This window comes from Nipponia nippon, unplaced genomic scaffold, assembly GCF_047370975.1.
Source record: "Nipponia nippon isolate SJK-2023a ecotype South Korea unplaced genomic scaffold, ASM4737097v1 scaffold_17, whole genome shotgun sequence".
Classification (NCBI taxonomy): Eukaryota; Metazoa; Chordata; class Aves; order Pelecaniformes; family Threskiornithidae; genus Nipponia; species Nipponia nippon.
Genome location: NW_028262333.1, coordinates 6416245 through 6442169, shown reverse-complemented (window position 1 = coordinate 6442169; position 25925 = coordinate 6416245). Strand labels below are relative to the sequence as shown.

Sequence of the window (25925 nt, the reverse complement as noted above, 5' to 3'; positions counted from 1 at the left end):
TTGGGCCCAGGAAAATGTCTAACACCCACAAGGCCCCATGGCAATGAACTCCACCTCTGCACGGTGGCATGCAACAAGCCACCAGTCCCCCGCCACGCTCCTCATCCTCCCACCACGGGAATCTGCCAGGGACTGCCTTCTCCAGGCGAGCCGTGACTTTGCAGCCCTCTGTTGAAATGCTCCGGCCCGTCTTTCCCAGCGGAAGAGCCCTGCGACGTTTAGTCATTCCTCACACGGAAACCACCACCGCTCTGGCTTCCCACCCTCTGCGGGCAGCGCAGCCTGCGGGGTCTGGCCATCACAGGGCTTTCTGCTTCTGCCCACACCTGCAGGACCCCCCCCAGGACCCCCATCACCCCGGCTTATTGCAGCTTTCCCCTGCCACTGGGTTTAAATACACAGCCCCCCGAACTGGGGGTGAGGGACCCCCCGCCTTGCCCCCATTGCTTGGGGCTGTTTCAGTCCAGCAAGCTGAATGCAAAGATGCCACGTTCATTTGGAAACACCTCTGCTGCTCCAGCTCGAGTGGTTGGGGAGAAGGTGGGTCAGATGGGCGCTATCTCCAGGGCTCACGTTGCCCCCCCTGAAACTGCTGAGAGCTGGGCAGACCTGGGGACACATCAAGAGCCCCCTCCTGCTCGTCAGCCACTCTGCAAAGCAACCTCCTGAGTGCTGCGGATGCCCCATACAGTATAGGAGAAACTGCTGCCTGGCCATGGCCCTCTCCCGCTGCCGTTCCCGTGGGATCCCGCTCTCCCTTTCCCTCCCCAGGAACTGCCCCGGGACACCAGGAACAGCCTGTTCCCTCCTGGCCGGCCGGGAGCACCTGCCCTTCCCACGCCTGCCCTGGAAAATACCGCACCAACATGGGGCCAAGAGACACCCTGGGGACAGCGATCCCGCATGGAATGCGCCCAGAGGAGAGAGGTGGCGGAGTGCGGTGGGAGACACTGGAGGAAGCCCCCTCCTGCCCCGCCTGCGCCGGCCAGGGACATTGTGCTGCCAGGGGAGCGTTCCCCCGACCAGCCGTCAAATTGAGCTCAACAACAAACATTTGTGCAGGCAGCGAGCCGCGGGCTCGCGGGCCCAAGCCAAATCCCAGAGTGGCAGTTGCAGCCCATTCATCCGAACTCACCCCTAAGCAGACGGTGGGGCAGAAGGGCCGTGGGCTGCCCCCTCCCCGGCAGCCCCCAGGGACCACGGGCTGCGTCCCTCCCATCACTCACCTCCTCCTTGGAGGCCTTGGCTCTGCTTCAGCACTAACAAGCAACTGGGTTAAGCCAGAGCAGGGTTTGTTGTGCACTTGCGAGCTTTTGCATGAAAGGGTGTTGCTGAAACGGCCCACGTTTATTACTTGCAATAAAGCAACTGCTTCAACTCCCAGCTGCGAAGGCGAATGTTGCTGCTGGCACGGTCAGCACGGGGCTGTCCGAACACCCAGCCGGGGAGGTCTGCGTGATCTTAGAGGAGGGCAGGCAACGCCAGCCAAGGCGATCGGCTGAGGTCCTGCACGAGCACGGGCCCTTCCCTCACGCAAAGGGCATATGCTCCTGAAAGCGGCAAGCCAGAGTCTCCAGCAGGATTACTGGGCTGTGGGGTGGTCAACGCTGCTCTGCGCCCAGAGCATCGCGGCTCAGGGAGCCCACGCTCTCATCGCCGTCCACAAAGGGTTGCCCTAGGATGCTGGGGCTGAACCTCCACCCGCTCCCCCATCACGCCGCCGGCAAAGGGCAGCACCCGACTCCGCTCCATCCTGGGAGCACCGCAGAGCTAGGACGCGTGGAGAGCCCATGTGCTCTGACACACGGCATCCCGTCCTAGTGCCGGGCTGTTTAACCGGGTACTGGCGTGCAGGAACAAGCAGGACACAGGACCCAGAGCCAGAACAGACCTTTCGTGATCCCGAGATGAGTATTTCACCCTTCCCAGGTGGAACAGTCTCACATCCCCATCCCTGCTCCCAAGGGGAGCAAATATTTGCACCCAGTTGGGATTATGGTTAATGAGGAATTTGTGGGTCCTTTACACACTGACAAACTGGCGTCAGGTGAGAGAAGAGGCAGCAAATCCCCAGGGTACAGTCCCCCACCTGAGCTCCCATCGCCCTTCGTCGCTGCGCTAATCAGGCAGCACCGGAGAGCTTCAAAGCTCTGCGCAGCCCCGCGTTGACGAGGCCCACACATCATGCAGCCGCGCCGGCCAGAGCCTCCCAGGCACTGCTCCCCGCACCTCCGGGAGATGAAAGAACCTGGGAACAGCTACACCACGCTGTACAAATTGCTAACAAGAGAGCTCTGAACAGCTGCAGCTCCCGCCGCCATGCCGCCAGCAGCAGGTCGCTTTCTGCCCTGCCTCCGGGAGCAACCCCTGGGCTCTGGTACCCTGTGGGTCCTTCAGCCCCGGGGTGCCAGAGCCATCGGCAGCGTTTTGGGCAGAGCAGGTTCCCGGTACCACTGCCGGCGATGCTGTCTGTACCGCACCTCTGCACTGCTGCGGCCAGACCTGCGGTCCTCCCGTGAGCTCGCTTCAACCACAGCAGCAAACACCACCGGTGAGAGTGAGTCACTGAGCCGAGGCTACAGAAAATTCTATTTATGCTCCCAAAATTCATCTCCCCACATTGCACGCTTCCAGCGTTACTAACTTTCTGTCGGTCTCGCTCTGATCCAGGCTGTAAATGCTTTACCCGTGCAAGCAGGAGCTTCCCTGGGGGAAGCTGGTGGGACTGGTGCCCTGTCCCCGCCGCCCTGGCGGTGCCCACCCAGCTCTGCTCTGCCCCACGGGCTCTGCCCCACGGTCTCTGCCCGCTGGAAGGGCACTGCAGCCCCATCTCTGCTGTGGTTCCACATCCACCTGACCCAAGCTGCAGCCAGGGGCTTCAACTCGCTGCCCAACAGCCTTTTGCCCCAGAAGTGCTATGGGAAGGAAAAGCATTTCACCGGGATTTGCCTTGGGTGACTTCCCAGGCGGACCAGAGCTGCCAGCGATCGGCTGGGAGAGGCAGGCTGGACGGCATCGCATGGACCACCGCCTCTTTGCGCCTTCCTCCCCTACACGCTGCCCGGCGCTCACAAATTAATGACTCTGTGCATGAAAAAATAAATAAACAGAGCAAGGAGCCGGCCTCCGGGCTGCCCTCCCCGGCCGGGGAGCGCAGAGAAATCCCTCCTGCCGGAGCCCGCTGGGGTTTCTCCGTGCTTGCAGCGAGCACACCCGCGGCACGGGCACGGCGTGGGCTCACCCACGGCCCCGAACCCCGCAGGGACGGCGGCAGGGTTCCCCCCGTCCCGTCCTGCCGCTGCGGGGACGCTGTCACAGCCGTCGGGGGACACCCGGGGGGGCACCGCGGCGCGTCCCCGTCGGGGCTGGGGGGCCCCGGGGCGGGCTGTGGCGGTCCCCATCGGGGACGGGGGGGACCCCGGGGCGGGCTGTGGCGGGGCTAGGGGACCCCGGGGCGGGCTGTGGCGGTCCCCATCGGGGATGGGGGGACCCCGGGGCGGGCTGTGGCGGTCCCCGTCGGGGATGGGGGACGCCGCAGCAGGCAGTGCGGGTCCCTGCGGGGTCTGGGGGCCATGCGGGTGGGCAGCGCCGGGTCCCGTCCCATCCCGCCGTGGCAGCCCGCACCCCCAGCGCGCCCGCAGGTGCGGGGACGAACGGCCGAGCCCCGGGCCGGGGCCGGGCAGCCCGCAGCACTCACCTGCCTCCGAGACAATGCCGAGCCAGAGCCAGAGGGGCAGCGTACAAACTCTCTTCATCTCCGGGGCTGCCGGCAGGTCCGTGCGGGGCGGCGCGGAGCGATGCGGTGCGGAGCGCCCCGCTCCCGAGCTCTGCTCCCGCCGCGCCCCAGCTGCGGCAAGGCGCGGCGGCGGGCGGGGAGCACCGGGGCCGTTTCCTTTTCCTCCGCCCGCCCGGGCCGCCCGCCGCCCTCCGCCGAGCCTGCGGGGCGCCGGGCGGGCGGCGGGGCGGGGCGGGGCGGGGCGGGGGGCTGGGGGGGTGTGGGTGCACCTGCGGGGTCTCCGCACCCCCCCGCACCTGTGCGCACGGGTGCCCCGCAGCTGCGTGCGTGGGCGCGCATCCCCCTGCAGCTGGGTGGAAGTGCGTCCCGCACCTGTGTGCATGGGTGTGCATCCCCCCTGCCCCCCCCCCCCCCCCGGACGCATCGGCACCCCCACACCTGTGTGCATATGCGTGCGAACGCACGCCCTGCACGCCTGCGTGCACCCCTGTGCGCCCCATCTGCATCCGTGTGCACCGCGCATCGCCTGTGTGCAAATGCCCGCACGTCTCCTCTCTTGCGTGCAGCCGGGTGCGCACCCCGACCTCTCGGGCCAGAGGGAATGCACACAAACACCCTCTCACGCCGGTGCGCGCACGCCTCGTGTGAACACACGCAGCTCACACCTGCCTGCATGCACACCCTCATGCCTGCATGCATGCCCCGCAAAGCCCGTACCTCCCACCCGTGTGCACACACCCAGGCACGCAGTCCTGCGCTCGCCCCCAAGCCCCCGCTCCCCCAGGGGCACACAAAGATGCACACGCACTTTCTAACACCTCTCTGCACACGCTTGCACCCCTACTCATTTGGGGGAGCACTGGGGGCCCCCACTCACGCCATCCATCCACGCACACTGCCAGCAGCGTAAAGGCAGCCACGTTACCCCCCAGCACCGTTACATGTGGCACACGCACCCCTCTCTGGCAGGCGTACACCGAAACCCATGCACACGACCGGGACTTTGGCAGTGGGATGGTGACAGTGCCAGTCCATGCGTGCCAGCGGCGCTGCCCCCACACCACCGCCACTGCCAGCAACAGCGGCTCCAGCTCGGTGCAAACCGACTGCGAACACGCTGCGGATGGAGGTGATGGCAGAGCCTCGGGAGCATGGCGGCATGGCGGGCACAGCCCCGGCCAGCTGCCTGCGCACCCAGCGAGCGCTGAGCAGATAAATAAGCACGGCCCCATGCTGTGCCCGGTGGGGTTATTAATTACGCACACTTGCAGACAGCGAAGAAAGAGCCTGAATGAGAACCATGTGCTCATGGCTTCGAAAAGGCATCAAAACTTCTTGTGCGCTCAGCTGCTCTCCTTGCCAAACCCATGGAAGAAATCACCCTGTCCCTCTCCCGGAGCCGTCAGAGGGGCTCCAAGCCACAGAATTTATTTTACCCGACTCCCCCCGGCCCAGTTAGTGAGTTCTTAACCCTGAGAGTGCCGGAGGCATTGCTCTTCAGCGCGCTCATCTTGGACCACCTCCCTCCTCCATCCCGAAGGAGCAGAAAGCAGCGGTGTCCCTCCATCCCGGGTGGGTGCCCAAATCCCTGCACGTTTCTGGAGAGAGATTTTTACAACTTGCCATGGTGATGGGGTGATGGGGCAGAGCTGGGGACTGCACAGAGGGGCAGCACTGAAGAGAAGAGCTGCGATTGCGGGATCAGACCCCTCCCCAGTGCCAGGAGCTGTGATCAGAGATGGGGCAGCCACGGGCTCCCCGCCACGGCAGCGTACCCACGCCGGGGACCACTGTGAGCATCAGGGGTCATCGTGCGCCTGAGAGATGAGCACCGAGCTGGTGAGGTGCGGACAGTGACGGAGGGATGAATCGCATCACACCGCTGAGATGTTGGAGAAAATGCATGACCCAAGAGCTGCCCAGAGAGGCCGAGTGTAAGAAGCACAGAGGCTCTGACCTGGGGCGGGGGGGATCCTCTGGCACTCCAAAAATCAAGGACTTTTGGCATCCTCCACCCATTGCAGTCCAAATGTGGCACCATGCAGGCGGTGGTGGCCTGGACCAGCCCGTCCATGCTGCCATCTAACGGCGGGACGCCGGGGAGGGCTCTCCCCGCCACGACGGGGAATTTTCCATCACAAACACAGGGTAACTGTGGGACCGATGGGACCTTTCCATTGTTGCCGCCCTGGGAAACAAAAGGATCTTATTTTAAAATCTTGCCCCTCTTCCGGCACGTGGGGGGACCCAAGGAAGCAAGGGCTTCCCCAAAGCACAGGATAAAGACACAGACTCGTGGCGGCAGCGGACCAGGGCTGCCAGACGCTGCCCAGACCCAGGCATGGCCATGGGAAAGGCACACTGGGGTGGCTCTGAGGACACCCAGGGACAAAACGACAAGATAACCTGCAGGGAAAATACAGCCTGGTCCTGGGGCAGATGGCGAGAGCCAGCCCTGGCAGGCTCAGAGCGTGGATGCTGGAGCAGACGAGGGCGCTTCCCCTACTCGCCCACCCCATCCCCTCCTGCCTGAACCCAGGGCCAGGCCCAGCCGGTCACTGCATTCACACCGCACCCGTGGTTTCTACTCCACGGTGCTATGGTTTATCAGGGAAATGCATTTTTCAGACAGCGTTTAACGGCAGGCAGTATTTCCTCGCCAGGCTACCGCTGCACGTATGGCAGCCCAGAGCAGCGTTTTCCCCGCACGTAGGAGCTGCCGTACGTGCTGCCTGCAGGGCAGGGGCTCTGCCTGCCCCAGCCTTCCTGCCAGAGCCCTTCCCCGCTGGCAGGGCCAGGCACGGACATTATACCTGAAACGTGGCTGTGCCTGGGAGCAGCACGCCACGGCCACCGCGTGCAGCCCGGCAGGAGGAGGAGGAAGAAGGATATGCTTCCTCGGGAGCCTGCTCAGCCCAGGGATTTGGGACAAGCAGGTTTTGCTGCTCTCCAGCTCTGCCTTTGGCAAGGAGAAGGTGTAGGAGGTGGCAGCGATGGCACTGGCGCACATCGCAGCGAGCTGCTCGCAGCCCGTGCCGCCACACCGGCCCACGCGGCACGCGGCAGCGGTGGGCAGCGGGAGCTGGCTGCCACCCTCCTGCCTGCCGGCAGCCGCCGAAGCCCGGCTGCGCTCGCTGCCTGCCAGCGCCTGGCGGATCCGCTCCTGCTCCTGCTTCGGGGACGGCTGCCTGCTGCTGCCCAGCCTTACTTGCCCGCAGTGGCGGGGCAGGTCAGGGAGGTGATGGGTTTCAGCTCCCCCAGCCACAGCTCCCCACTGAGATCAAGCCAGCCTCACCTTCCCGCAGAGGCTCCCAGCCCTTGGAGGGGGGATGACAGCCCCCTGCACCGGGACCTCTTCCTGCTCACAGCAGCATTTCCAAGCCAACAGCTCTTTCTTCTCCACTCTTATTTCAGCTGAGGCTGGGGGACAGCGAGAGGACGAGGCAGGAGCCCTGAGAGGAGGCTCAGAGTCCAGCCCAGGGGCTCAGCAGGGAGGGAGCAGAGCTCACCCACCAGCTCAAGCCCAACTGGGGACTGGGACGGAGCAGAAACCCCTGACAGCCCCTCCAAGCACACCCAACCCCCAAGCAAGGCTCCACAGAGCAGCAGCTTCCCAATAACTGGGTCCCCTCTGCACCCACCTCCACCCCATGTCTGCAGAGCTCCAGGCTGCTTGGTGCTGCTGCACTGGAGAGCACATCTGCCTGCGTCTTGCACGGGTCACCCCGCCCGCCGGCTGAGCACAAAGTCTTCTCCTGCCCCAGCACAGGCATTAGGCAACCCCAAAACCGGGTGCTGCAGTGGAGCCTGGCCCTGGCACGCTGCAGTGGTGGTGCACCATAAGGGGGAATGTCCCCTGTGGCACCATGGGAGGACGGGGCCCCCTGTCCCATCCCCGCTGGGCCGGGGGATGACCAGCGAAGGACTTGCTTTGGCCAGTGTCCCTGTGCCCAGCTGTGGGAGCTGAAAAGCCCCCGTGCCTGGCCCTTCCTGCAGCACAGAAAGTTGAGCCTCTGCAGAGGAGGAATTTGCAGGCTCTAGCCAGCACCAGGGGCTACGCAGGATCGGGGTAGCTCCAGCCTCTGCTTTCACCCTGGAGTGGACTTGAGTGGGATAAACAGGACAATCCCACCCACCCCAGGCACTGCCATCCTCCCTCCCACTCACGGCTCCCACCAGCCAGGCTCGGACCCACCCCAGCACCTCCTGCCTCAAGTCAACTCCGCTGACTCGTGAGCGAGGCCAAGCAAGCTGGGGATGCGGCCAGCACCCCCAGGCACCAACCACAGCAGCCCCGGAGCCCCCGGCCACCCTCCCGCAGCGGCAGCGCTGCCAGTGGGGCTGACAGGCAAAGAGGCACGCTGGGACCGCTCGCTCCAGGCAGTGAAGGCTGCTGGGGCTTTCATGAAGTTGGCCTGAAATGGGACTTTGCATTTCTCACATATACAAATCCTTAAGACCCAGGCAGGCCAGAGGAGACTGGATCTTAAAACCCAAGAGCCTACGGCTGGGCTCAGACAAGCCTCCCCACCCCACGGGGCTGCCAAACCCCCACCGCGTTCCCCGAGCAGCCCCACAGAGGCAGGGGGGGAAGCAAAAGGCCAAGAGCCACTGCAAGATGTGCAGGGAGCGCTCCCAGGGAAGGGCCGAGTGAGAGCAACGGCTCTTTGTGCCTCCTGTGCTGCAGGCGGAGGGAAGGAGCCTGGCCTGGAGCAGGGGTCAGCTCTGTGCCCCCAGGCTCTGCTACACCCCAGTGCAATAGATTCCCCCCCCAGCATGCAAGCCCTAAGCAGGTCCAGCAAGCACTGGTCTTTCTAATGAGCTTTAATGGTGCAAGAGTTGAGAGGAGGCAGTGCCACAGTCCCTGGTGGGTCCCACGCTGTGCACCGAGCTCCCTCTGCCGCTGGCCCGCAGCCCTTCCCCACGAAGCTCTGGGAGCAGAGGAAGCCCACGCGCCCCTGGGACATGGAGCTGAGCATCAAGAGGCACCTGATGATGATCTGGGACCACCACCCTCTCCTCCCCAGGGTTTATGGGTGGGAGTGCACAGGAAGAGGAGGTGCAAGCAGCCTGCGGCCACCTCCACCACAGCTCTGTGGCTTTGGTTACTGAAACATGCAATGCTCAGGCACAGGTTGGTCTTCAAGGGGTGCCAGGCACCTCCAGGAAGGCGGTGCAGCACCCACAGACCATGGCACAGAGAAGGGAGGGCAGATGGGAGCCGGGAAGACACTCATCCCCCTCCACCCTCCCAAAACTGAAAGCAAAACAGCCCCTCCAACACCCACCAGGTCCATGTGTGCAAGGTGAGCCTGCAGCATAGCCCCGGGCAGCCCACCGGCAGCACTGCGGGGAGAGACACGGAGCCAGGCTGGTGTCTCCAAAGCACCCCTGTCCCTCACAGAGCGAGGTGGCAGAGGCGCATGGGCTCCATGTTGTCCCTCCCATCACTGAAACAGGTGCTGAAGAAGGGGCAGTATCTCTCTGCAGAGAGATGGTGGAAGGTGAAGAGGTGGGACATGTCCCCAGCATCGAAGAAGGCAACGGTGCCCTCCTGGCAGTCCAGGAAGACCCCCACTTTCCGGGGTGGCCGGCGGGGAGTCAGGCGCACCCAGGGAGTGGTGGTGGCCCAGTACTCTGTCTTGTTCCGCAGGCGAAGCGTCCAGTAGCCGTTCTCCGGGCACAGCTTGACCTTCGCCGCCCGATCCACAGCCTCGGCGGCCACCCCCAGGTCCCACTTGGTTTTGCTGCCCACCCAGACCTCCCAGTAGTGCTGGCCACTGTCGAAGGTCCGTGAGCCCAGGACGTTGACGCACTGACGGAAGCGCCGGGGGCTGATGGGGACGGGCTGGGCTCGATCCCTCTCTGTCACTGCTGTCAGGTCTCTGGAGAAGACCAGGTTGGGGTGGGCTGACTCAGGGTCGAAGGTGAGCGGGGCAGGAGCTGTGGAGACATTGAGCACAGCATTTTACCGGTTGCATATTCCTTCTGCAGAGCATCCCCAGCCCTGCCACCACCCAGCACATCCATCCCTCATGCCGATCCGCTCACTGGGGCAGATGGACTGCAGCATCTGTCTCCAGAAGATGTACTGCAAAGGGCCGCTGCGGCTGTCCCTGTAGCGCTCCAGGTCGAAGGCAGGCTGGATCTCAACACGCACCGAGGGCCTGGGGCAGAGAGAGCGGCAGTCAACCCCTCTGCCGCGCTGCTAGCGAGGCACACGGGAAGAGCGCGGTCAGGACTGCAGCATGCTACTGCACACGACGGATTTGGTAAAGATGGGACACAAACCTCCCTGGCAGCTGCTTGCTCCCCCTGATGTGGCGCTACCCCTGGCGTGGCAAGGGGCTCAGGGCAGAGGCGTTGTGGACCGAGACAGATCTGGCAGCACCGCTCGTGGAGCAGTGACTCACGGCAGACCAGCACCTAGCACACCCAAGCAGGACTCCTGCATGGGTGAACAGGCCAGGCCTGCGGAGCCAGGCTGCATCCCACTGTGGCCCCCGGGGAGGGGACAGGGACACACTCCCCTATGGCAGTTCTGGCCCTCAGCTACTCACAGCCTCAGACAATCCTGCACCTCAGGGTCAGTTTTGCAGCCCTGTGTGTTGTAAGAAGCTAAGAAAGGGCAGGGAGAAGCCAAAGCACCCAAAGCCTGTGGCATCAGCCTTGTTCTCGCTTGCAGCGAGCATGGCTCTTGCACCCATTCCAAACCAGCCCATCTCCATCCGCTCTTCCAGCCCAGCTGTCTTGACACACATACTCCCTGGGGAGAGCATCCAACATGTGCTGGGGACCAGCCCCCACCTAGCACAGCACCAGCAGCTCACTGAGCAATTTGTGATGCTTTTAAAACTTGAGATAAGATCCCTCCCCATGTGGTCCCAGCCAGGGACAGAGATAAGCTTCTGCAAAGGGAAACAGCTTCTTTCATGCCAGACACTTACCTGATATCCAGGCTCTCCACCTGCAGTGAGGAGCAGAGAGAATTAGCAGTCACTGTCTGTAATTCATGCAGCTGTAAAAAAAGCTCCCTGTTCTGCCTCCTGCTGTCACACAGCACAGAGACAGGAAACCAACCTGCCAGGACCCCCACCCTGGGGGAAACTGCCTGGGCACTGCAGCCAAGGCAATTTCACAGCAGTGACAAGGGAGGAGGAAGGCTCCCGAGACCCACCACACTGGAGAGATCACCATATCCCATGTGGCTAAAGCCTCCAGGCTCCAAGGGGTTGGGTAGATAATCCGGAGGGATGGCAGTGAGAATAACTTCCAGGTACAGCCTAGTGCTGTCATTTAAGACCCTCCCCATCCCAAATTCAGATCCTGAAACACCCCTCAGCCTCCTGCCAGGGTCAGCCAAGCACGCTCACCTCCAGCAACGACACCTCTTCCATCTTGCTCAGGGTCTGCTCTATGCGCTCTATGTCCCGCTGCAGCACTGACATCCCCTCCTCCAGCCGGTGGACGTCCCTGTGCAGCCGTGCCAGCAACTGCTCTTCCTTTTCGCCCAGCTCTGCCAGCACAGCTCTCTCCTCTTCCTCCAGAATCTGATGAAGGCGGGCAAACTCTGCACGGATCTTGAAGGTCAGCTCCCCAGACACCTTCTGAGCAGAGGGAAAAGGCAGAATCTGAGTGTGGCACCTAAAACACAAGTAGGTGCATGGGATGGCTGGGCCTGTTAATCTGCTTAGAGTCCTGGAAATCAGAGTCTCAGACATACCCACAACTTTTTGGATGGAGAACAGGACACAAGGACAACTTTCAAGGCTGCAGAGCCAAAGGGGGGAAAAAACAAAACAAAACAAAACCACACAAACGCAAGCTCTACCAACGGCTTGGTCACCTTAACTAGAAATCGTTGCACACAGCCACAGTGGGAGCCCACAGCCCTCTCCCACACCACCAGGAATTTGCTTGTGTGCAAGACTGGAGCTCTTTTGCTTTTCTGGAGCTGCGGACTCAGCTGTTCAGGTTAGTTGGGATTTATTTCACATCATGCCAGACCTTAGGCAGAGCTGCCCAACACTGGTAACTTGCTCTTTTTCTCTGATGCCTCCCTCTCTCAGGGCTCCTGTTTGTATGGGAGAGACGGGGGAGGTGCAGGAACTAATCTCTGTAGTTAACGCTGATAAAATCCCATTCGGCTCTTTTCAGAGGTCACTTTTTTCCAGTTGTTTAGTCGGCCAGCCGACCTTGTGGTGCTCTCACTGCCTTCCTGCCTGTTTACAAGAAACAGCCAATGACTCTTCATTTTCCCAATCTTTAAGCTTTTAATCTCTAAGTGCAACCTTGGCCCTCATTATTTTCTTGAGGAGCGCTTCCTGAAACACACATCTCTTTCTACCAGCAGGAAATCTGTCTCCCCCAGAGTACATCTGAAGCTTCACCAGCCAGCACAGCACCCCAGCCTCCCTCTGCTCTAGCAGGTGCTCGTGCTGACACACCAGAACCACAGAGGACATGCAAGGCCTCCCCGTTCAGATCCGCAATTTGCTCCTTGACTCCTGAAGCACCTCTTAGTCAGCTCTTTCACTGCAACAGGACATCGGCCGCACATGTGTATTTGCTAACACTTCTTCATTAACCTCAAAGGTGTATTCCAAACCTGGCAGTGGGATAGAGGTATGAAACACACTGCAGGCAGGGGGGATCAGAGACTCCAGTCAGAAGGCAGGGTCCCATCAGTTTTATCTCACCTCTGAACTACTTGTGTTTTCCTTAAACCCTCCTTCCTTGGCTTGTAATACTTTCACGCCACTCAAGAAGGAAGCGCAGTCAGCCTGTGGCTGTTCTTGCTTCATTGATCAGTGACAAGGAGGCGGCCTGGTGCCACTCAAACCTGGAGAGAGCACTCGGGCTCCTCGCATCATCTCAGAGCTTCGCAGCGAATCTAAACATGGTCCTTGTGACAAGGCCACTGCTCTCTGCAGTGCCAACATTGCTGCTGACCCAGCTCCTTCAGCTTTGGTGCCAGCCCTTCAGACATACAAGAGGATTTTAGAGCTTCCAAGAATTAATCCCCTCCCAAAGTGGCAGCGCTGCAGGGCCAGAACAGGCTGCTCTGCCGACAGCTCTCACCACTCACCCTATCTCGGCTCTGCTGCACCAACACACCTTGTAAACACTGCATTAATGAGTGCTTAATGCCTCTTCCCAAAGCCTCCACTGAATATTCAGTAGTGATGGGCTTTGGCCTACATGCAGGGGAGATTGTTCAGATCCCTACATAATTATTTGCCTGATTTTTTACAGGAAGCTGAGCTAAATATCAGCTGAAGTGATACGCAGACCCTCTATGAACATTAACCCAGGGGCTGTACAAAAAGCAGCTATCACAGGGCATTACCGTCAGGCCACAGATATCTTCCTGCGTCGCATGCTTCCTCCGCAAGAAGTTCTCCATCTCCTTCTGACGAGCTTGCAAAGCATCTTCCAGGCGCTTCTGCAGGAACAAGGAAAAGAAGGTGAGGAGACCTTTTCACTACTCTGCTGTGATTCAGGAGCAATCCCAGTTCCTGAGGCCAGCATTACACAGAGGCTGTGACAGGATTTCTTATAAAGGCAGTAAGGAGAAGCAAACACCTGACGCACAGGCTTGAGAAATATGTGTGTGTGTGCACATAATGAAACGAATTTATTTTTAAGACTGGGAGCTCCAGCCTGGAATATCTGTTTGCAGAAGGTTTAAAACCTGTGTGCTGTGAACTGACTTGTGCAGGGACTGACAGCACACCAAGCACACCCGGCACAAGCAGCCCTCACCCCCGGCTGCGTGGTCCCTATGTCAGAAACAATCAGGCTGCAATGGAAGTCGGGCACAGCAGCGAGGGAAACAAATGCAAGAAAAGAAAGTGTCCAAAAGACAGATGGCTGGAAGGAAATAGGGAGAGGGAATGAGTCAGGAAGAGACACAGATGCCATTGCACTCGGGCCAGGTAAGGCACCCATAGGGCTCCCTGGCAGAGGAACTGACCGCAGGAGGACGGGGCGGTGGGCTCTTGCTGCCCGCACAGGGCTGATGCGGCACCCATCCCCTTCTTCCCGAGCCGACCAGAAGCCACTCACCTGCATCCTGTGCCGGTGCTCCGTGGAACCACAGCGTCGTACCTTCTCCACCAGCCCCGACAGCAGGTAGTGGGTGCGGAAAGCCCGGCTGGGGAACTCACGGCGGCACTGGGGACAGGAGGGGATGCGGGTGCAGCTCTCCCAGTAGCCCTGGATGCAGGCCTTGCAGAAGTGGTGCATGCAGTCCAGCATGACGGGCTCGCTGAAGAGCTCGCAGCAGATAGCACACGTCAGCTCCTCCCGCAGGCTCCGGTCCTGGCTCCTGCCTGCCATCCCTGCTGGCACACGGGTCCCACCCTGAGTTTCCTGCCACCACCATCCCAAAAATCCCCTTCCCCCTTCTCTCTGGGCTAGGGTGGACTTCGGCCTCTCCTCATGCTGGGCTCTGCTGGGTGCTCTGGGGCAGGACTTGGTTACCAGACCTTGGGCAGGAGGCACAGGGCCTGCCCAGGCACCGCACTGGGCGTACCCAGCCCTGGAAAGCCCCGAACAGTGGGAATTACAGAGAAGCCCCGGCAAAGGGTCAGTCCCTTTGCAGAATAACAGCCGCCTGCTTCCTGTTACTTCAGCAAAACTGCTGACAGGGCCTAACAGGCCGCGTGCCCCCGACAGGGCCCAAGGGAAGGGGTCCCCCGGCTCAGGCACAGCAAGCAGCCGCCCTACAGCCTGGGGAGCCCTGGGGCGAACCCCGGCGGTGCCGTGCGCTGTGGCCCCCCGGCTGCCAGGGGGCTCAGCCCCGGGCTAGCGAGAGCCCGCTGCGGGCCCGAGCCTCAGGGTGCGCGCCCCGGCCTGCACCCCCCGCTCCCCCGGGCACAGCCCCGGCCTCCCCGCGGCACCCACCGTGCTCACGCCACCGCACCGCACCGCGCCCCGCAGCCTACGAGTTTTGAGCCTCCCTCCCGCCCCGCTCGCTGACTGACGTCCTCCCAGACCAATCGGCGCGCGGATGCACGACCCGCCCGCCCGCTCATTGGACGAGAGCTGCGATGGGGGGGGCTAGGCGGGGCTCCGGCATGTGACGTGGTCACGTGTGCGCCGGGCGGGACGGCTGCTGGGCCCTCGCGCGCCGCCGCGGGGGGCGCGCGTGCTGCGCACCGGGCGCTGCACGGCGCTGCACGGCACGGCACGGCACGGCACGGCACGGCACGGCACGGCACTGCATTGCGTTCCATTGCATTGCATTGCATTGCATTGCACTGCACTGCACTGCATTGCGTTGCACTGCACTGCACTGCCCCGCTGCTGCATTCAGCAATGACAGCGTGGAAATGAGCCCCGGGGGGAAATGCCTTCCCCTCTCTTCCCCAGTTTCCCTTCGCCAGAGGCCTGAAGCTTGCAGGAGCTGAGCCAGCTCTGCAAGTCACAGGACCTTTGACGAGCAGCTCAGACCGATGCTTTGGGGTCACAGCTTCAGGTTTCGCTCAGGAATCACAAGGGCTGCAGGCTTGTTGGCAAAAGGAAGAAGGAAGGGTTTTCATCCTTGTGTGGTCAGCTGATGCTGGGCCATGGGATGTTGTGGGAAGCAGCAAACACTGACGGACATGTGAGAAAAGTTACGAGAGCTGTCGATACTGGAAGTAAAAGCAAAGAAAAGCAAAAGGAGGGAACGCTCAGGGACAAGCAGCTGTTGCAGAGGCCGTCTCTCTCCTAACCGCCGCTAGAATCAGAGCATCCCCCCAAAAGGGAGCTGTGCCAGGCAGTGTCCGTCTACCGCCCTCCTGCTGCTCTGCGTTTTCTTGCCAGTAGAGCAGTGCAATTAATGCAGAAAATGTTTCCTCTCATCTTTGTTTGCTTGTCTGAGGGATTTTCCCAGGCTTTCACTTGCCCTGTGCATGCGTGCTCACTGGCATGTGGCCACAGCAGCCCTGCTTGTAGGCGTCAGCCTCCCCCTTGTCCCCACCAGCCCCTCGGGGTCACACACTCAGCCACAGCCCCACGCTGATGTTTGGACTTGGAGCATCGCTGACTACATGAGGAGCGATCGGTCCTGGGGGACGCTGGCCATGGCAGGCGAGATGCACCCCGGGCAGCCTCCTGCAACCACCCGGGCACAAAGCAGTGCCGAGCTGAAGCTCCTCGTTGGTCCCCATTGCTCTGCAAAGCCCTGGCATAGGCAGTGCGAATGCTGGAGTGTGTGTGGTGGGCTGGGGGTGCCCCCAGGAAAGCACGGAGCTCCAGGGGGTGCCGTGGACAAGGGGGGAGGATGTGGGCTGCTGTGAAAGTGCTCTGATGCCTCTGGGCGGCCAAACAAGTGGCATCCGTGGACACCAACAAGGTCAGGCCATGCCCAAATATGCTGCCAGCCCCAACATGGTTATTCTGGGGGCTCAGGACCTGCTCCAGCTGGTTAAGCAAGGCAGGGTTTGGCTGCACCCTCCTGCTCCAGTCCCCGTGGTGGCAGTGGGACAGGGATGCTCAGCCCCTGCTGCTCGCCAGGCGCTGGGGGATGGGAAGCACTCCCCGGGCAGGAATTGTTTCCAGTAGGCTGAACCTGCTCCCATTGCTCTGTTTTTCCCCTCTCCACTGCTCAACTCAGCGGGGTCCCCATGGGAATGTCACTAGGACGGTGACACCGGGACCCAGGGATGACACAGGGATCCAGGGACGACTGAATAATCTTGACTTAGCTGTGACTTAATGCACCAAAACCTCACTCCCCACATTTACGGAGTTTTGTGCTTCCGCGAGGCTGGATCTCACCATGCAAACGGGCCGGGGCTTGCTGGGAGCAGTGAATGCCACCAGCCCAGTGTGCTGCAGCCGCTGCGCGAATGGGTAGCGCCTGCGCAGCGGGAGAGCGGCTGGCGTTACGTGTCATCCTCCCACCACGCACCAGCAATCCCCAAGACATAGCTGGTTTGAACTGGCGGATTTTGGATAGGAGCTGAATCATCTGCTTAGATGCATCCTTTTGAGAGGGAAATGGCTTCGTCATCTGTGTCCAGCCTCTGATCTCCTGGCTTTGCTACCGTTTCTCCAGCATTACAGACTATGCACAGACACGCACATATACACACACACAAGCCAGCAGACAAGACACCCAGCGCAGGACACGCAGCCTGGGGTGAGCCACGGTGCTGCTCCCTGACCTGTTGCAACTTGCAGAGATATGATTATTATTTGTACCGCTCTGCACAGAGGTAAAAGCATCAATAATTGCTTTTCAGCAGAGATTTGGAATGTGCTGCGAAAGGTTACGTTCCCCCAGCAGCCCGAGCCATCAGTGCTGGGAGATGTCCCCGTGAATCAGCGCCTGTGGTATGTTTGGAGAGCTCATCCCTCCCCGCGAGGCTGGTTACGGAGCCCAGGGAGGTGACAGCCTCCAGCCTGCACCTCCATGCACCCCATGGCAGCTGCAGGCCTGTTGTTTGGAGAAGGTGAGTCCCTCTGTACCCAGATAACTGAAGCTTCAGCCTTAAACAGCAGAATTTGGGATAGCTCAGCTGGTGTTGAGCTCCACCATCAGCTCCCCTGTTAGCCCCAGCTGGAGCCTGGTCCTGGGCACTCTGTGCAGTGTGAGCAGCAGGAGCGTCCCCCCGCTGCAGCACCGGGCTGGGGCCGTGGCAGCGGATACCCTGCCCCCAGGGCTGGCCTGGGGCTGCGGGATGCTGCTCTCATGGGAGAGATGCTCTGCACCAGGGCATGGCGCTGCCAGCTGAGTCCGTGTGCTGCAGGACACCCCACAGCACCCAAGGGAGTCCTGAACCCCCGATGTCTTGACTCAATTTTCCCAAATAACTCTGCTCGCTGCCGACAGGACCGATAGCCCGTGTAAAATTGCTCGTCTCCATCTTTGTAGGTTTGAGCTGCAAACGCAGGTTTCGGAGACAAAGGAGGAGCAGCACCATTTTACCACATGCTGCACTAATCCATCAATCGCAGAAGAAAGTTCTAATACAGGCGGGGATGCCCTCGTCGTGGCCATTTACCTTTCTGCGACATCAACTACGAGATCTAAAGTTAACAGAGAGTGGCAGTCATTTCCCAATGAACACGTCTCTCGTCTGCGGATTGAAAACACACGCCCAAGCGTCCCCCAGTCTCGAATTCTTGTTTAAGTGCTCCTGGCATCTCCTTCCTTTCAGCACTCGCTTCAGTTGGCAATGTAATGTTTTTCTTTCTTTTTTTAGCATATTCCTCTTGGGAGGCTCCAAGCTCTGGGCTGGGACCTGAGAACGCCGTGTTTGGAGAGCCTGATTATGCACTGGGGAGATGAAGGATAACGTGGATTGGGAAGGGTCTGGCCGAAAGCTCATGGATTGAGTCCAAACCCCTTCGCAGTTCTCCGCTCCGTGCAGTAAACAAGTATTCTTGGAGAATGGGTGTCAGAGGCACTGTTTGGCCTTGCAGAAGGAGGGAGATGAAGGGGGGAGCGCGGTGGGTCCGGCTGCCAGAGGGCTTCACCCGTGATACATGAGTGGAAGGGGAAGAAACTGCTGATCCGCAGTATCGGTCCCTTGTGTCAGCTCTCCAAATGGAGGCAGAAAAGCTCAACAGGGGTTGAGAAGCTTTGTATTTCGATTTCCCTTTTTCACTTTGTTTTGAGTACAAATAAACACTGAGGACTTCGATTCCTCCAGGTCCCTCTCTCCCGCACGGCTCTGCCTGAGCGGTGCCTGGCCGCGGGGCAGGGGAGGGAGCAGAGGGGTAAATTGGGGCTGGAGCACTCGGGTCCTGCACCGGGGAGGTGCTGGGCAGCCCCTCAGCGGGTGACTCCTGCGCTTGCTGTGCTGGGCCCCCCTGCACCCACCGGCCCGGCCCCTGTAGAGTGGAAACTCAGGGGCGGGGGGTCCCCCAGCCACGGACGTCGGGGCGAGTCGGCGGTTTTGGTGCGGCTGTAAGGGAACAAAGAGCAGCAGCACTTGGCAATTCCCAGCTCAGCTGCCTACTGGGGTTTGAAAGTCCACATGTGGGAGTTTGTTTTAAACACAGTTGAAAGACTTATCAGTCCTATCCTCTGTCCTTACCCTGGGATCCTTCGGTGGTCCTTATTTCCACATTTCAGACACTGAGTTGAATTAAATCTGGTCTTTTCCACGTGCTGACCTGGACAAGCCCCAGCGGAAAGACTATGGGAGTGAGGATGGGGCAGCCTGGAGCCAGCCCTTCCCACTGCCCATGGCATCCCTGGCCAGGAGGGAGTGTGGTGCTGCTGGTCCAGGAGAAATCCCCAGACTCCCCATGTCCCCAAAAGCAGGCTGCACCCCAGGAGGTTCTCCTTCGGTGGGGTCCTGCCAGCTCTCTCCTGCGCTGAGACCAGGAGGGAGGAAGAAATGGAAAGGGAAAGCAGCAAGCAGGAAGAAAAAAGTGAAAGAAGAAGTGATGAGGTGAATCAAGGTAACAGCTGCATCACCATTAACAAATATTATGCATCCCTCCGTGACCTCAGCTGCAGTGACATGATTTAAAGGCCTCGGTTAGAAAAGCGAGCAGGAAATGAAGCAATGCTCTGAGATATGATATCTTTGGATAAATAGCTGGAGGAGCAGGGTGACCAAAGGGTAGGCCATTATTTGCCAGTATTTTCTTCCCAGGCCCAAATGACACCGCTGTTTTGCTAAGGCCAGAGCCTTGTGCTCCAAAGGCATCCAACTGGCCCCAAGTACCCCCATGAAGTGGCAACCGTGGTCCAGATAAGAGCCAGATGGAGATGGTGAGAGCTGTTGAGCAGGTTCAAACCATCCCAAACATGCTGTGAAAGGACCCAGGTCAAGTAAGACCAGTGATCTAAAGGTTTGTGTCATTTTGTCCCTTGTGCGTCCAGGAGCTCATGGAGAAGGTTAGGAAACAGCATGGAGAAATCCATTTCCTACTGCGTGGAGGGAGGGAGTTTGCACCATGGGACTGGGGCTCTTCTGAGCCCTTGGCTGCTGCATGGCGCTGGGGGCACTGGGGCTGTGGGAGGGTTTAACTCACAGCCCACGGGTGATGGTGTGTAGGAAACAGGCACAGGAGGATGAACGCCACTTAATCATGGCTTTTTTTCCCAGGGATGCTCAAATAGCTCAATTCCTAGGGGCCAGATTCATATGGCTGCTGAACTTCTCAGCCCAGTCTCCCTCCCCAGGACTCTGCGTGTAAACCATCACGAGCTGGCCTGCCGGGCGGTCTGACACGCCGAGATGTGAGATTCCCCATGCCGTCCCTCCGGGCAGCCAGGAATCCATGTTTGCATTCCACCAGCGTCCTTCAGCTCCCCACACCCAGGCGCCAAAACCAGGAGATTTCTGCAAATATTAACATTTCTGGCTGCTGCTTGTTTGCCTGTGTATTCTGAGCTATGCATGAAACCTCTCTGATATTCCACACACAGCACAGGGCTTGGCCAAAACAGCTTTGTCCTCTCAGCCTTCCCCAGGATGGGTCATGCTTCAGCTCCCCAGCCAGCCCGTTGCCTGGGCCCCAGGTGAAGGATGCCCCGTAACGCTCCGCTGCTGCACTTGGATGCCTGGTTCATGGTGAGGCTTCCAAGCATTCACAGACACGTCAAGCTGCCTCTGCAGGGCCTGAAACATGGGGATTGTTTTGTTTTTTTCTTTTTGAGGTTTCTGACCTCATCTCCATACAGCAGGGACGTGGGAAAGGTCTTCATGAGTCCGTCCTCCAAAAATGGGCTGGACAGGCTTGACCACTCAAGGTGCTCGAGTCTTTTGTGGGTTGTCATCCATATTCCATGGTCAGAACACAGTAGCCATGAAATCCAGACCAGTGGCCATGTCACATCCCCAGATTGCTTTCCCCTGGCTGGTCTGAGGCTGTTTGCTGTATTCATTACTTGCATTAAAGATGCCCACAGAGTCCAGTTCTCTGCAGCACCCCCAAATGTCACATATGAAAATCTTCAGCCCATTCAGTGGAGATGGAGCAAATTTATTTACCATCATGCAGCTTTCAAAAAGCCAAGGGATGTTTCTGTAGAAGACCCCGCAAGAAGAACAAGATCTCTCGGTGCAGCATTTCCTTCAAAGCACAGGTTATTGGGCATAAATGTTCCCCCTTGCTATTTGCCTTGGGCTTTGCTATCTGAGAAAGATGCAGATGTGCTCCAAAATCTCACTCATTTTGGAAAAAACTTAGACCCATCACTGCCTGCAGCTCGGCAGCCTCAGCCTGGAGGCCCCCTCCTGTGACCCCAGGCAGGATTTAAAAGCAGCTCTTTGCACTTGTCTTTACCTTTCCGCCTTCCATTTTCTTATTGCCACATAGTGAGCATTACCAAAGTGGTCACCAGAAACACAATTAAAGAAATTCAGTTGCTGTTGAGCAAGATAACCATCTCCTTTAAGGAAAATAATTCAAGTGGCTATGTCTTTGTAAAAAAATCTGGGAGATCCTCAAAAAGATTCTCCTTCTGGAGCTGTTGCCATAAGAATGAATGTTTGCAAAGGATGCGATGGGTAGGGAGCAGGGAGAGACGTGCCCTCTGTAAGCACATGCTGCCATGCCTGGCCACGCAGGCGATGCCGAGGCGGAGGGGCAGGCAGCCGAGGAGGCGGGATGCACGGGCACGATGCTGGTGATGGGGAGGAGCACGGGAGGAGGAGTCCTTTGGCCCCAGGGTGGGAAGGATGGATGGTCAAACCGGTGTGGTCCTAGGAATATTGCACAAATCTTCTGGCCTGTTCCCGGTGTCTGTACCAGCAAGGCTGCGGCAGCACTCGGTCGGGCAGCTCGCTGCCACCGAAGCGCTGTGCCGGAGATGTCCCGAACAGCTCTGGGGCCAGGGCCACCGCAGGAGGCAGCCGGGCTGAAGCCAAGGCCAGAGGCAGGCGGTGGCCTTCGGGAGGCTGCATCTTCTGCCTCCAGTTTTAGCGGTGCATGCTAAACGCCGAGAGTGATGATCTTACCATGGGGATGAATTGATCTTTTTCAGAGCCCTGCTCTTTGCTCCCCATTCAAAGTTCACAGACTGACTTATTTGTAAAAGGAGCTAGGCACCTCCTTCCCCCTCCTTTTCCAGGGGAATAAGCCGGGGCACTGACTTGCCCAGGACAGCTGTCAAAACAGGGAATAGCCCACCCCGGAGACATGGCTCCAGGGCCCCTGCCACCTTTCCCCTTTCTCCAGCTACCAGGGCAGGCTGCGCTCCTCTAGTTCGCTCTGCAAAATGACGCACACCACCCTGGTCCTCAAACGAGGATGTCACGGGAGGCTGCACATCTTCCCAGAGCCAATGTCACCCTGAAGGAATAAGGTTTTCCCCGTGGGAAGCTGAGCACCACATGCTGCAGCGTTTAGAAGCCCTGAGTGCTCACAGAGGTAATGCTGTGCAAAGCTCTATTTCCCCTGGCACCTTAAATACCTTTAACACCTGGGGAGAAATAAGTCTCTTCTCCCTCCAGCATGAAATGGCTTTCGAAGTGGTTTTGCAGGCTCCAGACTCACCTCCCTCATGTGTCTGGTCTGAGCTTTTCAGTGGAGGCAGAGAGGAGACGCTGCTCATCGAATAATAAATTGCAGGCACGCGCTCCCCTGCACAGTTGTTTGGAAAGTGTCCCACACGCCTTGTGCCAAATTTGCTGGCCAGGGAAGCTCAGTGGTATTAGCATGTTCCAGTTAATTAGGCTTGTGAGCCATCCTTTTCATCGCCTGGAAGAGCTGAAAGAAGGACAAACCCAGAGCCCTGCCTTTATAAGGCTTTGTGCTTTCCAGCACGGTCTCCGCCTGGCTTGTGCGTGCTCAGCTCGTACCCTGGGGATGCTGCTCTTTCTCCTGGGGGACTCGGTGTCATACCTATCTCTCAGTGTCAGACGGTGGCTCCCGAGTCACGTTTCTGGGGAACACGGAGCCAAATGGATTCCCAGCCAAATCCCTGGGTCAGTATCAGGAGTGGATCTGACCCTCCTGCCCCGGTGTGAAGAGCCAGTGTACATTGACGCTGCCACCGGCCCGGCACTGCAGAGCTGAGCACAGCGCGGATAAGCTGCTCCTTGCTGATGGCTAATGTGGGTCCCCACAGGACTAGAAAAGATGGAGCAAGGTAGCGAAGCAGCAAACGTGATCCTCCTGCCTCTACAGTGGTGCAGAGCACTGGAGCTCAGCTCCTGGCAACCTGGTGCCTTTCGGCAGCGCCAAGCCCATAGAAAACACGCCATGCCCTCAGTTTTTCCCAGGCACTTGCACTGCCTTTAGTCTTGACACTTACGTGGAGTTTACGCTGGGGCTGCCATCAGCCCATCCAGCTCTGCCTGCTCCCGTTGTCACAACCCAACATTTATAGCACTGTCTGTCACCTTGAGAGTGACAGGCTGACCCCAGATTTGTAACTTCATCGTGGGACTATGAAGCAGGAGTATCCAGCCTGGGAGAGCAAGACCCTGATTGCAGAACGCACTGCCGAAATGATATGGGCAACTTAGAAAGAAATCCCACAGGGCAAAAGTGTCATCCCTCAGCTGTCCTGGCAAGGCTGCCCTGACCGCACATCCAAGCACGCAGTCCCCCGCAGTGCACGTAGCCCACCGCTCCGTCTGTGCGTGTGCCGGAGTGAAGCATTTTTATCACCTCTTTTATGTACAGGGAACGCAGACACTTCAAGTGATTTGCCCAAAGTCAGACAGGGAGTCTGTGATGGACCGGGAGACACGCTCCTACCCAAAAACTCAGCCAGATTTCTAGCTTATCCGGACAACTGCTGGTGTACCATGTATCATATTTTTGCAATCCCGGCTCTGAAGAGCTTATCTGACTGCAATTATCCTCTTCTGCAGAAGCTGTTTTCTAGCTGGCTCAGTACACAAACAACAAGCAACAACCCTCTAATAAATTAGCAAAGCTTTGAGTGCAGTGACTTGCAGAAATGGCAGCTAAATGCAGGGGCCAGTTCTGGGCTCCGAGGCGCTGGTGTCTGCCCAGGGGAAACCTGCTGAGCTGCCCCGCGTCCTTCTGCCCTGACTTGATGATCAAGGGGTGGGAAGGGAGTTGAAGGGGTAAACCCACTTTGGCATTCATCAACTTAATCAAATGAGCCCTGTGGGTTTGCCCCAACTGGAGCCCTGTCCTTATCTGCTCCCGGCTCTGCCAGGAGCTGAAGCATGGTGATGTGTGTCCTTTTTGGTAGGACACAAACCCCGTTAATCTCTTTCCATACAATCTCCTCTTTCCTGGCTCACTGGCTCTTGTCCTGCAGACACACTCAACAGCCCCGTCTTCTGCCTGCCCTGGAGGAGCGTGGAGCTGCGGCAGTCCCAGGCCAACCCAGGCAGCTCGCCTCTCCTCCCGCTTCTCCAGCGCCTCTCACTGCCGTATTGGATCGCTCAGGTATTTCAGCAAAACCTTGTCCCTGATGCTATCTCTGCTCCTCCACTAATTCCAGAAATGTTCATATGGGGACAAAAAACAGTTATGAAATGAGAACCTGCTTTTAAATTCAGAGAGGGTGCAGACAGCTTTCTATCCTCCCTCCCACCTCCGAGCAGCTTTGTGGCTAATTTAGCTCCCAAATGCATCACAGACTCCCAAATCCACTGCATCCGTGAACTCCAGGGCTCAAATGGAAAAGGGGCTTTTGTGTTACCACAACATGCTGATGCTTCTGAGGCTGCTCAGCAAAACACAGGCTTGACACCGCAGCAAGGAGAAGTGGAAATGTTTTGGTTACACGCAGGTGGAATTAAACAGATGTTTGAAAAATGAAAAGCTGCTTTTTTAAGTATGTCAGTGTTGCTGCTCCAGATGAAGCAGGATGAACTGGAGCATCTGGAAGCCTTGGTAACAGATTTCTTAGAGATTTCTCCCAGGGAGCAATCAGATAATATGCCTTTCTTTTATGACAGAAGTTGAGCTACAGAGTATGGCTTACAGCTGCAAGGTGTTCAGACCGAGGACCTGCCTGCTCTCTGAGGCAGAGCAGATTACGGGCCGATGAAAAGACGGCGCTCTCCTCTGCCCCATTTCTCAGCTTTTTGACATCATTTTTGCTCCCTGAAGCATAAAATTCATTGTTGTATTCTCAGAAGAGCAGGTGAGCAGACTCGCTTTTGCCTAATCAAAACCCAACCACTGGGAAAGGCTTTTGGGCTGCAAAGATCCTTTGAACAATCCCATCGTGTTTGAAAGGACACGAGGCTCCCGGCACACCTTTTGTGTGTACCCAGCCTGTGTGTGCAAATACCCCAGGGTTTAAGGGTCTGGGCACCTCTGCTCGGGACTGTGGAGCCTCCCACACCCTAGGACGATGCAAGGGACCATCCTCGTACTTCCCCATCCTCGTACTTTAGGGTGTAGTTGCTGGTTGAGGCCGGGGAGACCCTCAGCTGCTTTGGGATCTGTTAGCTGCATGGGGAGGCCTTTTTGCACCTTGGTGTTCAGGCTGCCACAGACAGCCTGTGCCACGACGGCTCCTCTCGACCCACCGAGAGGGCGAGGGGCTCTGGCACAGTGGACCCCGGGTGTCCCGTAGCTGCGGAGAAGCTGGGGGCCGGGCAGCATCGTGGCTACGCTGCATGCACTCACTGCCGGCAGTAATTATGTTGTAGCTGGGTGAGATTAGGCAGGCTGGCAGGCAGCCCACGTCTGCAGTGCCGTGAGAAGAGCCTGGCTCCCGGGGGGAGAGCTGGGGAACGTGGAGGGAGCAGGGGCCAAACCTCGGCTCGGTGGCTGCCAGTTGGACTGACACCCCAGGCGTGCCGAGAGCTCGACCTTCCCTTCTTACTGCACTGCTCCGTGTCACAGGGCGATCGCTTGCAGGGGGACAATTCGTGACCGTGTCCATCACCATGGATTTCAGGCAGCAATCCCTTCCCGAGCTCCGTCTGTTCTGCCAATCATGGGGGCTCTTCAGCTGACTAAGTTATCTGATCAAAGAGGTGAGCTGATGTTTGGGAGCATCGCAGGTTTTGGTGCTAACCTCTCCACTGGATCCCTGAGACCATGGGAGAGGACAGTCTTGGGGACTTGCGCTGACTAATCCATGATTTAAGAGTTTGCATTTGCTGTCATCCAGCAAACACCATGTGCCAAAAATGACTGGAATTCACCCCATGGTCCTGATGAAGTGGTCCTGATGCAGCTTCAGGCTGCAGTGAGTTTCTCTCCTGTCAATCACTGCCTTTTCCCCAGGCAACTTATTCCAGCCCGGGGAAGAGAAGAGTGGGGAGCTGTCGCAAAGGACTCTGGGGAA

General features: G+C 58.8%; 2 protein-coding genes across 5 annotated transcripts in view; both read right to left on the bottom strand.

Moving 5' to 3' along the window:
• Window positions 1-3911, bottom strand: part of FLT4 (fms related receptor tyrosine kinase 4) — a 60904-nt gene extending 56993 nt beyond the window's left edge. Inside the window, exon 1 of one of the 2 annotated variants that reach the window (XM_087753929.1) lies at window positions 3698-3911. In XM_087753929.1, the coding sequence (XP_087610055.1) occupies window positions 3698-3755 (58 nt within the window). In that variant the 5' untranslated portion in view covers window positions 3756-3911. The remainder of the gene's footprint in view (window positions 1-3697) is intronic. The other variant, XM_087753928.1, reaches the window with a different exon arrangement.
• Window positions 3912-5794: 1883 nt separating this feature from the next.
• On the bottom strand, window positions 5795-14701 carry LOC104014244 (zinc-binding protein A33-like). 3 transcript variants are annotated; one of them, XR_015703885.1, is made up of 8 exons: window positions 14645-14701; window positions 13805-14079; window positions 13086-13181; window positions 11110-11343; window positions 10684-10754; window positions 9788-9903; window positions 9025-9679; window positions 5795-5924 (listed from the first exon to the last, which is right to left on the bottom strand). XR_015703885.1 is itself a non-coding variant. In XM_087753930.1 (7 exons), exons 2-7 carry the CDS (start codon window positions 14075-14077, stop codon window positions 9135-9137), a joined length of 1335 nt encoding a protein of 444 aa, XP_087610056.1. In that variant the 5' UTR covers window positions 14078-14079; window positions 14645-14701; the 3' UTR covers window positions 8543-9134. The 3 variants fall into 3 exon arrangements, 2 of the variants coding, with proteins under 2 accessions (XP_087610056.1, XP_087610058.1); XM_087753930.1 differs by lacking the exon at window positions 5795-5924 and having other exon boundaries at window positions 8543-9679; XM_087753932.1 differs by lacking the exon at window positions 5795-5924 and having other exon boundaries at window positions 8543-9679; window positions 10684-10703.
• Window positions 14702-25925: the final 11224 nt, after the last annotated feature.